Source organism: Lithobates pipiens, unplaced genomic scaffold (assembly GCF_037356315.1).
Source record: "Lithobates pipiens isolate NorthernLeopardFrog02 unplaced genomic scaffold, aLitPip1_a1.2 Scaffold_13, whole genome shotgun sequence".
In the NCBI taxonomy this organism is placed as follows: Eukaryota; Metazoa; Chordata; class Amphibia; order Anura; family Ranidae; genus Lithobates; species Lithobates pipiens.
In genome coordinates this window covers 118,657,396-118,672,978 of record NW_027507718.1, presented here as the reverse complement: position 1 = coordinate 118,672,978, position 15,583 = coordinate 118,657,396, and the positions used below count along the sequence as shown (strand labels likewise).

The window sequence follows — 15,583 nt, the reverse complement described above, 5'->3', positions numbered from 1 at the left end:
TTAGATGTGATGGCTGCATTCATTTTCTTTTTACTTCGGCAAGTAGAGTACCTTTATTCTTCCCAGAATTTAAGTGTCCTTGACACTTTTGTGAGCTTTCACATGTAAGTCCATCTAGTTCAACCAATAAAAAAGGAAAAAAAAAAAAAATATATATATATATATATATATATATATATATATATATATATATATATATATATATATCCTAAAAAATGAAAAAGAGAATCATACAATCCTATATACACAATCCTATACCCACAGTTGATCCAGGGGAAGGCAAAAAACAAAACAAAAAAGCATGATCCAATTTGCTCCAGGGGAAGAAAATCCTTCCTGATCCCTCAAGAGGCAATCAGATATTCCCCTGATTAACTTTACCTATAAATGTTAGAATCCAGTTATATTATGCACAGTGGATATAAAAAGTCTACACACCCCTGTTAAAATGTCCGGTTCCGATGTAGAAAAATGAGACAAAGACAAATCATTTCAGAACTTTTTTCACCTGTGGCCTATAAACTGTACAATTCAATTGAAAAACAAACTGAAATCTTTTAGGGGGAGGGAAGTAAAAATAAAATAAATAAATAAATAATGCAGTTGCATAAGTGTTCACACCCTCTCATAACTGGGGAAGTAGCTGTGTTCAGGATTAAGACATTCAAACCCATGTTAAATAGGAGTCAGTACACACCTGCCATCATTTAAAGTGCCTCTGATTAACCCCAAATAAAGTTCAACTGTTCTTGTAGGTCTTTCCTGACATTTTCTCATCCTACAGCAAAAGCCATGGTCCACAGAGAGCTTCCAAAGCATCAGAGGGATCTCATTGTTAAAAGGTATCAGTCAGGAGAAGGGTACAAAAGAATTTCCCAGGCATTAGATATACCATGGAACACAGTGAAGACAGTCATCATCAAGTGGAGAAAACATGTCACAACAGTTCATTACCAAGAACCGGAGGTCCCTCCAAAATTGATGAAAAGACAAGAAGAAAACTGGTCAAGGAGGCTACCAAGAGGCCTACTGCAACAATGGAGCTGCAGGAATTTCTGGCAAATACTGGCTGTGTGTTACAAGTGACAACAATCTCCCATATTCTTCATATGTCTGGGCGATGGGGTAGAGTGGCAAGCTGGAAATCTTTTCTTAAGAAGAAAAACATCCAAGCATGGCTAAATTTAGCAAAAAGACATCTGAAGTCTCCCAAAAGCATAAGGGAAAATGTGTTATCGTCTGATGAAACCAGGGTTGAACTTTTTGGACATAATTTCAAAAGATATGTTTGGTGCAAAAACAACACTGCAGATCACCAAAAGAACACCATACCCACTGTGAAGCATGGTGGTGGCAGCATCATGCTTTTGGGCCTTAGTCAAGGTAGAGAGAATTATGATCAGTTCCAAATACAAGTCAATATTGGCACAAAACCTTCAAACTTCTTCTAGAAAGCTGAACATGAAGAGGAACTTCATCTTTCGGCCTGACAATGATCCAAATCAACAAAGGAATTGCTTCACCAGGAGAAGATTATAGCCAGAGCCCGGACCTGAATCCGATTGAAAATCTGTGGGGTGATCTGAAGAGGGCTGTGCACAGGAGATGCCCTCGCAATCTGACAGATTTGGAGTGTTTTTGCAAATAAGAGTGGGCGAATATTGCCAAGTCAAAATTTGTCATGCTGATAGACTCATACCCAAAAAGACTGAGTGCTGTAATAAAATCAAAAGGTGCTTCAACAAAGTATTAGGCTCGGTTCACACTGAACTGTGCAAATTCACACCGGAGCCTCATCAGAGATATGTGAACCAGCTCCATAGAGAGCCGATCACATTCTCCTGCTATTGTGAATTGGAATATGGAGATTTTGCATCCAATTCGCAATAGTGTGAACCCCTCCTTAGTTTTTAATTTTTTTTATTTTGTTTTATACTGTACAATACATGTTATAACAAGCCACATGTTGTGGGCAACAACCGTCCACAAACTTACCGGTACAGAAAACAGTACAACATAAAAGGTATCACATAAACTTGTGATATATCCCCTCTAACTCTGCCCAGATAGGTACACGAACATTCATACTTCCAGCCGGAGGCAGTCCAAACCCGGTCTTAGTTTAAGGGTGTGCACACTTATGCAACCATACTATTTTAATTTTTTTAGTTTTACTTCCTTGCACCTAAACGATTTTGGTTTGTTTTTCAGTTGTGCAATTTTTAGGTCACATTAAAGGTGGAAAAAGTTCTGAAATGATTTATCTTTATCTTGTTTTTTTTTTTTTTTTACATCACAGAAACCTGACATTTTAACAGGGGTGTGTAGACTTTTTATATCCACTGTATATATAGGAAAGAATCCATGTCTTTTTTAAAGCAATCTACTGAGCTGGCCAGAACCACCTCTGGAGGGAGTCTATTCCACATGTCACAGTACTTACTGGGAAGAAAACTTTCCGTATTTGAAGATTAAATCTCTTTGAACAAAGGCAGACATATTTGAAGTCCAGCCTGTGTGGTGGCCATGGCTGACCTAAAAGATGCAATAGAGAAGTGAATGTAGCCATAAAGGGACAGGAAGTGTGTTATTTACAGGATTACCAAGTGAAAATATAGGTAAAAGTAGCTGGAAAAGAAAACGAATGCAGTCACCACATCTAAGAACCAGTAAGCTGCAATCTGTTATATCTTTGTTTTTTGGCTTAGATATACTTTCAAGGTGAGGCACACATTTTGGATAGAGAGAGTACAACTGGTCCACAGGAGATGTGAAAGAGGCCATCTATGTCAAAATGGAACGACTATCTCTGAACAGAGGTGGGGCCTTCAACACCACCTGTCACCTACATTTAATGCAATTTTTACCTCTGGCTATTTAAAGTATAACTAAAGGCAATTTATTTTTAGTTTTGTATAGATTGGAGAGGGATTAGAACCTGTGTCCTGTTAAGGAGATTCACTCTCTCTACTTGTCCTGATTACCATTATCGTTGAAAGTGAAAGTAGAAGAAAATCACACATTTTTGGTTGTCCCCAGAAAAGTAATAGAGAGGAAATCTTCCAATGGGCACACTAGCTCTGGTGACCTGGAAGTACCCAAGAGATTCCTATAATTTTCCGGAATTTCTTCTCACTTGCTGTTTGGCAATGGGACAGGAAGTGAAGGGAAATCTCCACAATGGGACACAGATGCTGAAAAAAACATCTGACAAGGGTTATAATGCTCCCTTACTCTATCCAAAATATAAAAAAAAGTTTTGCCTATAGTTCTACTCTAATGCCTTGTACACACGATTGGAATTTCCGACAACAAATGTTGGATGTGAGCTTGTTGGTGGAAAGTCCAACCTGTGTATGCTCCATCGATCATTTGTTGTTGGACTTTCAAATGTTGACTAGCAGGTTCTCAAATGTTTGTTGTCGGACTTTCCGATCGTGTGTACACAAGTCTGTTGGACAAAAGTCCACACATGCTCAGAATCAAGTACGAGCCGGAAGCACTCGGTCTTGTAAAACTAGCGTTCGTAATGGAGATATCGCCTACGTTTTGTACGTCACTACGTTCAAAATTGTTGGCCAACATTTGTGTGACCGTGTGTATGCAAGACAAGTTGGAGCCAATATCCGTCGAAACAAAAAAACTACGGTTTTGTTGTCGGAAAGTCAGATCGTGTGTACGGGGCATTACTCTGGCAATTTGACAACAGTTCACGCATCTAGCAGTGGACTTGAACAATTAACATGGACACCACCATGGTGATTGAATTATGTTATTAGAACAGGATTGTTTCACAAAAGTTCATACCCTTCTCCATTTTCTCGGACAATTAACATCTGCTATGACATATTCCATGGTAAATGTATTAAGGTGACTGAATTATCCATGTGGCAATAAATGATGGGGTATTAGAACTGAAGTAGCTTTGCGGGTGAAGAGCAAATCATCTTTAGTATTACAAAAATAGTTCAGTTAAATGTGATTAACTACTGATAGCTTTGATATAAGCCACCATACTTGCTGAAAATTGGCTGTGTCTCCTTTGATTAGCTGTAAAAGCTGAACTCAGGGTAATGAAAAACAACATTTAATAATGCTCTTTATACCTTCAAAAATACATTTATTTTTACATACTGATAGTATTTTATTACTAGTATAAGTTGCCAAATCTGTGTTGATGTCAGCCTTTGGTCACCCCTTGCACAATGGCAATCAGAGAAGCAGCACCAGAAAATCAAGCTATGTTGCATGAGCAAGTGCTGAGAGCAAACATACTGACAGGAGGATGAAACAGAGTTAATGTCATGCAGGAGTCACTGCTCCAAACCCTGTTAGTGTAGCATCAGTCTTATGGGGTGGACTGGGCTGAGAGGCAAATTAGTCTAGCACCCCCGATAAAGCGGCTGCACTGCCTGCCGGCATGAGGGCGGCCGGCATTCAGCAACTGTGGGTGGGGCGCCGCATCTAATTTTGACCGTCCTATCATCTTGGACCACAAACCTTCCTCACTTTGCTGTATTTTCTGCTGCACCATTGGCATATTTATATCTTCTTAGTCCTCTCCATAAAATTATCAGAAAATTTGTGCTTAAACTAGAGCTATTTTTTTACCATCCCTGTCCCATTGCAGAGATTTCCCTTCACTTCCTGTATGATAGCCAATCAGGAAGTGAGAGGAAATCTATGCAAATTAAGGGAATCCATTGCCCTCCCCAGGCCCTCAAAACTAGTGTTCCCAGTTGAAAATTTCAGGGTGGGTCTTAAACAGCAAGGGGTGTGGCCTTGACAGGAAGAGGTGGGTCATATTTAAATTAGGGGGTGCGCGAGTTTAGTCAGGCCTAGGGCAGCACAAAACCTATAATACACTACTGGGTCTAAGTCATGGGTCTCCAAACTTTCTAAACTAAGCGCCAGTTTACTGTCCTCCAGACTTTAGGGGGGCCAGACTGTGGCCATCAGGAGTACAAAATGTCCCAGCATCAGCGGTAATAAACAATCTCTTATCATTGGTATCAGTGGGAGGAATTGTGCCCCATCATTGTTGTCATTGGGCCTCATTATTGGTGTCCTTGGGAGGAATTGTGCTCCCTAATTGATGTCATTGGTAGGATTTGTGCCCTTCACTAGTCTAAAGAGCCCATCCATGCTCTATGAAGATTCACTGACAGAAAAGAAGCTTCAAAACCATGACATCACTCAGCTCAGTACATTTTTATTCAACCATACACGCCGCGCGGCTTGGAGAGTGCCCCATGTTTCACTCTTAAGTCATAGAGAGTTTATGCCTTATCAGTGTGTTGCTGCTCCCTCATTGTCCAACAGAGAAAGTGGTATCACCCCCCTGGCTGTGTTGCCTAGCAGAGGAATATTATTCACAAAAGTTAATAGACAAAGTTAAAATCTTTTGGCAGATAAGACAGTTCAAACACAGTATGTGTGTTTAGCTGTTGTCTGGAGATCAAATTTAACAGAATAAATAAATCTACAGCCACCGAAAGCACTTTGCAGAGGCTGGTCTATACAGTATATTTCTCATGCCCAGCTTCATTTTCCAACGCTTTGTAGCAAACAAGCTCATAATAGTCAAATGTGTAAAAGAATAGTTGTTCTAGGTCACTACATTTTATCATTTTGATCTTTATTAAATAAGGGATTTTTTACCACTAGGTGTAGTGCTTAGTGCTTAGACTTTTAATTCAAGGATCAGAATTCACTTTTCTGGCACTGTTCATTCTAAATTTCATTTACAATCACTCCAAGGAAACTGATTGTATATGCTGTTTAAGTCTCTCAGAAACGTACCAGTGAATAACACACACACAATTAAAAATAATGAAAAATAACATTTACGTAACTGAAAACAGATGACAGGTTACAGATAATAGCAGTCTCAGGTTCAATTCATCTTAGCCCTTGTACACACGGTTGGACATTCCAACGGAAAATGTCCGAACGGACCGCGTTGTCGGATAATCTGACCGTGTGTGGGCTCCATCGGACTGTTTCCTTCAGAATATCCGACCGACAAAGTTTTAGAGCTGGGCTATAAAATTTTCCGACAACATGATCCGATCGGACTTTGTCCGATCACTTGTAGAGAATTCCGATCGGACAAAGTGCCACGCATGCTCAGATCAAATTCCTAGACCAAAGCTATTGGCTACTAGCCTGAACGTAGTCCCGTCATAACGAAATAACGTCATCACGTTACGAACGATCGGATTTTCCGACAACTTTGTCCGACCGTGTGTATGCAACACCAGTTTCGACGGTTCCGACGGATTTTGTTGTTGGAATGTCCGACCGTGAGTACAAGGGCTTAGAGGGAAGGTCCAACCTGCAAACACACACTGCAGGCTGCGGACTTTCAATGGTCATGATGACAGTTCTCCCATAAAAGAGCCCCCTAACTATATAGTATACTATATAGTATAACTGAGATGCAACAAAAATTGATGACTGAAAAGCTTCCTTAGAGTGTTACAAAAATTGGAAGGCAATCCTGATCCTTAACCACTTAAGGACCGGAAGGATTTTCCCCCTTAACCACTTGCAGACCGGACCATTTTGCTGGTCAAAGACCAGACCACTTTTTGCGATTCGGCACTGCGTCATTTTAACTGACAATTGCGCGGTCGTGCGACGTGGCTCCCAAACAAAATTGACGTCCTTTTTTTCCAACAAATAGAGCTTTCTTTTGGTGGTATTTGATCACCCCTGCGGTTTTTATTTTTTGCGCTATAAACAAAAATAGAGCGACAATTTTGAAAAAAACGCATTATTTTTTACTTTTTGTTATAATAAATATCCCCCAAAAATATATAAAACAATTTTTTTTTCCCTCAGTTTAGGCCGATACGTATTCTTCTACATATTTTTGGTAAAAAAATCGCAATAAGCGATTATTGATTGGTTTGCGTAAAAGTTATAGCGTTTACAAAATAGGGATAGTTTTATAGCGTTTTTATTAATAATTTTTTATTATTTTTTTTTTTACTAGTAATGGCGGCGATCAGCGATTTTTATTGTGACTGCGACATTGTGGGGTACCCATCGGACATTTTTGACACATTTTTGGGACCATTGTCATTTATACAGTAATCACTGCTATATAAATGCAGTGATTCCTGTGTAAATGACACTGGCAGTGAAGGGGTTAACCAGTGGGTGGCAGTGTAGGGGTTAAGTGTACCTAGGGGTGTGTTACTAACTGTGGGGGGGTTGGGCTTTCATTTAGTGAACACTGATCTCTGCTCCAATCACATGGAGCAGAGATCAGCGTCACTAGTTGCTAGGCAGAATGGAGAAATACTGTTTACACGGCATTTCCTCCATTCGGCCGCTCCGTGAGACGATCGCGGGGATGCCCGCGGCGATCGAGTCCGCAAGTCCCGCGACCGGACTCACGGGGGTCCCGACCAGGGCGGCATTGAATATTGGACGTACCTGTACGCCAATATGCCTGCCCGTGCCATTCTGTCGACGTACATCGTCATGCGCTGGTCGGGAAGTGGTTAATGACGAGGCTATTTTTTGCGATACGGCCCTGTGCCGCTTTAACTGACAATTGTGCGGCCTTGCAACGTCGTACCCAAACAAAATTGACATCCTTTTTTTCCCACAAATATAGCTTTCTTTTGGAGGTATTTGATCACTTTTATTTTTTGTGCTATAAACAAAAAAAGAGCGACAATTTAAAAAATATATACTTTTTGCTATAATAAATATCCCCCCCCCAAAAAAAAAAAGTCTTCATCAGTTTAGACCGATATATATATATTTTTACATATTTTTGTTAAAATGATTGCAAGAAGCATATATTGATTGGTTTGCGCAAAAGCTACACAATAGGGGATATATTTATGGCATTTTTATTATAATTATATTTATTTTTTCTAGCAATGGGGGCGATCAGCGATTTTTAGTGGTACTGCGACACTGCGGCAGACAGATCGGACACCTTTGACACTTTTTAGGGACCTTTATACAACGATCAGATTAATATATTACTGTATAAATGTCACTGGCAGGGAAGGGGTTAACAAAACACAAAAAAGCAGCTCTCTGTAGGTAAAATCATAAGTCATATAAAGTACGTCTAAACTGGTAGATAGATGAAAAATTGTTTATTGCACTGAGAAGATGAACAATCCCAGCACAGTTCTGTATAGGATTGTGGGACAGAAAAGCAAATGCAGCAGTTACAGCATAAAGCATCAAAATAAGGATAAGTTTAATTTATTTTTATTTTTTTTAAAGCAAAGCAGTACCACACAGAAAAACTCTAGATATGTAGTGCAGCCTCATCAGCGATGACATGATGACAGATTAGATATGAAGATTAGATATTAATCCTGAATTACACCAGGTGAGACAGGTACAAGGTGTGACAATTTAATTCCCAGAAGCACTTGCCCACTCTATCTAGTGTCATTACAGAGATCACCGCTCTCTGCCATCGAGGGCAGTGTCATGCGAATAGTAGCCCATCCCCCCACAGTTAGAATCACTTTTTAGGACACACTTAACCCCTTCATCGCCCCCTAGTGGTTAACCCCTTCACTGCCAGTGTAATTTACACAGTAATCAATGCATTTTTATAGCAGTGATCGCTGTATAAATGACAATGGTCCCAAAATAGTGTCAAAAATGTCCAATGTGTTCGCCATAATGTCACAGTCCTAATAAAAATCACAGATCACCGCTATTACTACTAAAAAAAAATAATAATAATAAAAATGCCATAAAATTATCCCCTATTTTGTAAACGCTATAACTTTTGCACAAACCAATCAATATACGCCTATTGTGATTTTTTTTTTACCAAAAATATGTAGAAGAATACGTATCGGCCTAAACTGAGGAAAAAAAAATGTTTTTTTATATATTTTGGGGGGATATTTATTATAGCAAAAAGTAAAATATAATTAGTTTTTTTTTCAAAATTGTCGCTATTTTTTTGTTTATAGCGCAAAAAATAAAAACCACAGAGGTGGTTCCTGGGGGGGTGAAGGAATTCATACCACAGAATAGCCCCCACACTCGCCTGACCTAAATCCAATAGAACACCTCTGTGACATTAAGTTTCAGTTCAGCCAACACTGCCAGGTTGCACTCAGTGATGCCCTGGTCCAGATCGAGGAGGAAATACCCCAGGACACCATCCGTCCTCTCATTAGGAGCATGCCCTGACGTTGTCAGGCATGCATACAAGCATGTGGGGGCCATACAAACTACTGAGTACCATTTTCAGTTGCTGCAATGAAATTTCAGCAAAATGGACCAGCCCGCTACATAATTTTTTCACTTTTATTTTCGGGGTGTCTTTGAATTCAGCCCTCTGTGGGTTGATAATTTGCATTTCCATCAAACGATGTGGCATCCTTTCGTTCCTAACACATTACTCAGTCCATATCAGTATAGATATCCAGCATGAGATTTCTTTTTTGAGATCTAAGGCCGCGTACACACGTGCGGACTGTTCGCCTAACTTTGTCCGTCAAACAGTTTCGGCAAACAGTCCGCTCAAAATTAGCATGGACGGACATGCCCACACACGACGAACGAACAGTTTGCTGAAACCGTGCGCGATGACGTGAACGGCACGTACGACGGGACGAAAAATACGACGTCCTATACACTGCATTATAGCTTTCGGCGTGAAAATCCTTTCTGAGCATGCGCGCAACTTTGTTTGACGAACAAGCCTACACACGGGCGGACTGTTCGCTCAAACAAGGTTTCAGCGGACAGTTTTTCGGAATTTCCGAAAAACCTTGTCCGTCCAACTGTCCGCTGAAACTGTCCGCTGAAAGCCCACACACGAGCGGACTGTCCGCCCAAACACTGTTCAGCGGACAAAGTTGGGCGAACAGTCCGCGCGTGTGTACGCGGCCTGATGTGTTTTCAAATGCCGTGTACACACGTAGCCGACTATCCGGCGGACTTAGTCCAACGGACTTCCCGTCGGACTGTCCGCTGGACTTTCCGAACGGGCTACTTGCCCACACACGGCATTTTTTCAGCGGACTAATACTATCCGCCGTACTTTTGAAATGAATGGACTCGCCCACACACGTGGAGGAAAGTCCGCTCATTTTGAGCGCGTCTCCAGGTAGGCGGGGCCCGCGAAGGAGAGGTCGCTAGCCCTGCCACCTGGTATGGACTTAAAGGGGAACCCCAACGCCGAAAAAATTGGCGTGGGGGTCCCCTCAGGTCCACATCAGACCCTTGTCCGAGCACGCTACCCGGCCGGCCAGGAAAGGGGGGGGACGAGCGAGCGCCCCCCCCCCTCCTGAGCCGTACCAGGCCGCGTGCCCTCAACATGGGGGGGTGCCTTGTAAATGCTGAGGATGCAGAGGATGCTGGGACTGTGACATCATAATAGGCGGGGACATCATCCGGTGATGTCCCTATATAAGTCGCCGCACGTCGCGTCCGTGCCATTGTGAGCGGAGGATGCGACGAGGTAACATCTGAAGAGAAGAAGAGAAGAGAAGAACAGAATAACAGAAGGCGGCGACAGCGGCGACAGAAGACCGGGCCACCGCCTGTAAAAGAGCTAGAAGAAGGCGCGGTGGCCCGGCAAGAAGAACCAAAGAGGGGGACAAGACCCCCGAAGTCGGAAGAAGAGAGCGGCGGCGAGGAAGAAAGCTGGGCTCCTCCGCTAGCAAAAGAGCTAGAAGAAGATAGCGGAGGAGTCCGGCGAGAAGACCCCCGAAGACGGAAGACCCCCGGAGCTGTGCAATAAACTATTTTAACCTTTGTGTGTAGTGTTTTTTTTTACTTTTTTTTACAGGTGAATGGGTAGGGGTACATTGTACCCCATACTCATTCACATAGGGTGGGGGGCCGCTATCCGGGGGCCCCCTTATTAAAGGGGGCTCCCAGATTCCGATAAGCCCCCCGCCCGCAGACCCCGACAACCAATGGCCAGGGTTGTCGGGAAGAGGCCCTTGTCCTCATCAACATGGGGACAAGGTGCTTTGGGGTGGGGGGGCCGCGCGGCTCAGGAGGGGGGGCCGCTCGCTCGTCCCCCCCTTTCCTGGCCGGCCGGGTAGCGTGCTCGGACAAGGGTCTGATGTGGACCTGGGGGGGACCCCCACGCCGATTTTTTCGGCGTTGGGGTTCCCCTTTAAGTCCATACCAGGTGGCGGGGCCAGCGACGCATCCTTCGCGGGCCCCGCCTACCTGGAGACATGCTCAAAATGAGCGGACTTTTCTCGGGGCGTGAAAAGTCCATTCATTTCAAAAGTACGCACGGCCGGATTGTCCGCCGAAATGCAAGTCTGACGGGAAGATTGGAGTGCAAAACTACTTTCTAAGTCCGCCGTACTTTCGGGTAAAAAAATGTCTGCCGGAGGCTACACACGGGGGGATTGTCCGGCGGACTTGAGTTTGCCGGACTTTTCCACCCGATTGTTTGATCGTGTGTACGCGGCAAAAGTGTTCCTTTAATTTTTATGGGCAGTGTTTATAAACAGACATTTGTGTATTATACATGCTGTCATTGTCATATCTGATGCAGGAACCCATGTAATCAACTGATCATAAAAAAGTGAAGTGACACAACTGTTATACACACTCCAATTCTTCATAAAAATATAAATCTTCCATCAATCGATTTTTGTGTGTTTAAGTCTTTCCTTTTATAAAATATCCAACATAGTTTGCATTGTTATCTTGATCATTTTTACTCCACCAATATTTCTTTGCTAGTTCCCATTTTTCATTTGTCTTCTTATTTTACTATCCACTTTCCTCTCTAGCCATTTATCTCTTTCCTATTTTCAGCTTCTATTCACTTCTCTTTCACTCCAGAGTCCCATTTATCACTGTCCTTGTCAGTTTTTGTCCCCATTGTCCTCATTTCTTGCTGCTGTCCAAAATTTTCCCAGCAACTTTGTTCTCAGAAACAAAAGGAGAATACCATACAGAAACTCTCCCATTTCCTTTTCTCTAAAATATTCAAAAAATGTATCATTTTAGATGCTGATTGCTGAAAAATGTGAGCACCTGATAAGAACTATGCATAGATTTTAACGATTTTCCAGATAAGCATGTTCTGCACATGTATATCTTTGAAATACTGCTTTGCAAAGTTACTAAACACATTACACAGTAAGGGCTGTTTCAGATGGGCAGCAAGGGGGTGGTAAAAGTGAGAAGCTGAGTTGTGGTTTTACCGTCCCCCAGCCACCCACCTGAATCCACCTGAACTGTTACAGTCAAAAAGAGCTGTATACATGCCATGGCCATGATGCTTTGCTTTATGATGCAGCATTTCTAACTCAGGGTGCAGAGTTTGGCAGGCAGCACCACCTGTCAAAATCACCCATTGAGTCTAAAGAGTGACTCCAATTTTGTTGGGAAAAAAACATTCCCCTCTGGATGATTTATGTACATTGCAGAGATTTTAACAAACTTTGTTGCTGATTAGTACCTTTTGCTATTTTGAAGAAATTGTCCATGTGCAAAATGAATGGGAATGATTTCAGAATTATCAGTCAGCTGATGCATTTGCAGTGTTCTAACGAGGGTCTGCTTCCCTTTGGATGTGATTACCCTCTCGGAGTATTTCACCAAAAGTGACATTTTTGTTGCAGGGGATGGCCAAAATCTGACTTTTATCTTAGTGCAGGCTTCTGGGGAAATCAGTAAGCCAATCAAACTAATAGAAAATAACATCTGGGGTGGGGATGGGGTACACCATCTGTGTACATAATGCATCCAGGTTGCCATATTGATTCTTACAGAAAATTACAGCGCTGCATATTGAAAATGAAAACTAATTTTGGATAACATACAATTTGGCTTGTTTATGCTATATTATTTATTTATTTATTTTATTAGCTATTTTTTTTCCCCACAACAGTGGAGTAAACCTTTAATGGGCCACACAGCAACAACAAGTTGAAAGCTTGGTTTGCAGTTGTGGCATGGTCCACCAATGTAAAAATCGCTATTCAGCAATTTCAAAATCAAAATAAAAAAACACAAAAAACAGGTGCAGGAGGTAGGAGTAGTACCTCTTCCTAAACACCTATTGGCCACTGCTCTATTGCCCTCTGAAAAGTGTGTCTGAAACAGCATTAATTGGGGAGATCCAAGTACACTTAAGTTTGTTCTGTAATGCCGCGTACACACGACCGGACTTTTCGACTGACTAGGTCCGACGGTCTTCCCGATGGACTTTCGGCGGAGGTCCGACAGACTTTCTGAATGACATGGACTTGGCCACACATGACCGGACTAAGTTCGTTCGAAAGTCCATTCATTTTGAATGTAATGACGTAAACGGGACTAAACAAGGAAGTTCAATAGTAGCCAATAGCTGCCCTTGCATCGTATTTGGTCCGTCGTACTAGCACACAGACGAGCGGTTTTCCCGATTTTCAGTCTGTCGGACTTGAGTCCGTCGGATAGATTTGAGACATGTTTTATTTCTAGATCCATCGAACTTTTGGGGAAAAAAGTCCACTGGGGAGCCCACACATGATAGAATTGTCAGACAGATTCCAGTCCGATCATGTGTACGTGGCATAAGGTATATATTTACTTGTTTGGTTGCAGGCTGGTCGGTAAGCTGAGCTGGGAATTTCTCTGGTTTTGTTTTGCATGCGTTGCCCATGTGCTCCTTGCTGAAAAGGCCAGGTATAGGTGAGGGCCAATGTTGCCAACAGTCAGTATTTTTACTGGTAGCCAGTAAAATATAGGCAATTTTCTCCTGCCAGTAAATGCCAGTAAAAAGAAAAGGTTGCCAGTAAATAATATGGCTGTGACGCTCGGCTCAGAGCCAGCCGGGACCGTAGGAGTGCCTACTACAGTGTGTTTGGGCGGCTCTGGTGGAGGCGGTGCCTGAGCATGTCCTGTGATGTCATGGTGCAAGGGAGCCAAGCAAAGCGGCCAGAGCCTTGTGTGTGGGTCTGTGGGTTGGGAGAAAGGCAGGCTAGGAGTGGGACCATCAGTGCTGTTTGGGCTGGAGGGACCACCTGGCTTGGAGAGAGACTGTCACTGGGCCTCAGGAGGGGACGTGCCTTGTCGGTGATCTGTACTGCTGCTCACTGTGAGAGTCAATTTCATGTGTGTACCGCCCATTCTAATTTCTTGCCCTCCTGAGCCTGTCCCTAAGCTACTTACTTACTATGTAGAAAACAAAAAAAAATATTTTTTCCTTATTATCTACCTTAAATCACATTGTTAATTACATATTGTACTTGTTTGTAGCCTCAATAGTGAAATTTGTACTTAAATTTGTAACTTTTGGAAATGCCAGTAAAAACTTGGCTATGCCAGTAGATTTTGAGTGTTGTGTCAGTAAATTTCAATCTGTTAGGTTGGCAACACTGTTGAGGGCAGTGGCCATTTTTTTCGATATATTTACTTGTTTTAACAAAAAAAATGTAGTGTTACAGCATTTTAGTTTCCATCTTTTATACATATTATATGACTGTGTTTTGTAGTAGGAGGTGAACAATTGTATCTGCTGTTGTTTGGCTAGCTATAGTATCCTTCTGGATGCAATTCCTTACTGGCTTCCAATGTTTTAGTACCCCACATCCTCTTTATTTTGAGACTTTTTTGTGATAATATATTTAAGTGACCATTTCTTTCTTCCCTTTTTTTGTTTTTTGTTTTTTGTTTAGGGGAACCTCAGCCTTGCGTTCACAGCCCTTGCTTGCATATGGGGACCTGTCAGTCTAATGGAAGCACATACAGCTGCGTCTGCCACAAAGGCTATACAGGAGAAAACTGTGAAATAGGTACTTACTGTGCATCAGAAAAATATAAATAAAACTGTTCAACTAATATATAAACACTTTTAAAATGGTTATAGCACAATAATGTATTAGGCTTGTTAAGTACATTAGGTAAAGTATAATGAGTAGAGTATATAAGAGAAACCCATAGCAGTCAAATCACATTTTTTTTTAATTAGAGCTAGTATAGTGATAGATAAAAACCGATTGTTTGGTATAGTGTACTCGTTTTATGCTGTACTGAAAAAGTTGTCTGTTTATGCCTGTATACAGCGCCTTGAAAAACTATTCATACCCCTTGAAATTTTCCAAATTTTGTCATGGTATGACCAAAAACATAAATGTATTTTATGTGATAGACCAACACAAAGTTGCACATAATTGTGAAGTGGAAGGAAAATTATAAATGGTTTTCAAAATTGTTTGCAAATAAATATCTGAAAAGGGTGGTGTGCTTTAATATTCAGCCCCCTTTACTATGATATCCCTAACTAAAATCTAGTGGAACCAATTGCCTTCGGAAGTCGCGTAATTAGTAAATAGTGTCCACCTGTGTGTAATTTAATCTCAGTATAAATACAGCTGTTCTGTGAAGCCCCCAGAGGTTTGTTAGAGAACCTTAGTGAACAAACAGCACCATGAAGGCCAAGGAACACACCAGACAGGTCAGGAATAAAATTGTGGAGAAGCTAGGTTATAAAAAATATCCCAAGCGGTGAACATCTCACAGAGCACTGCTCAATTCATCATCTGAAAATGGCAAGAGTATGGCACAACTGCAAACCTACCAAGACATGGCCATCCAGTTTGGATGAAGCCATGTG

The 15,583-nt window shown here is 41.8% G+C and overlaps 1 protein-coding gene across 2 annotated transcripts in view; it reads left to right on the top strand.

Moving 5' to 3' along the window:
• NCAN (neurocan) overlaps positions 1–15,583 on the top strand; it is a 375,601-nt gene that overhangs the window by 304,007 nt on the left and 56,011 nt on the right. For both annotated transcript variants that reach the window (XM_077475452.1, XM_077475453.1), the window contains one exon: positions 14,646–14,762. In XM_077475452.1, coding sequence (XP_077331578.1) covers positions 14,646–14,762 — 117 coding nt within the window. The remainder of the gene's footprint in view (positions 1–14,645; positions 14,763–15,583) is intronic.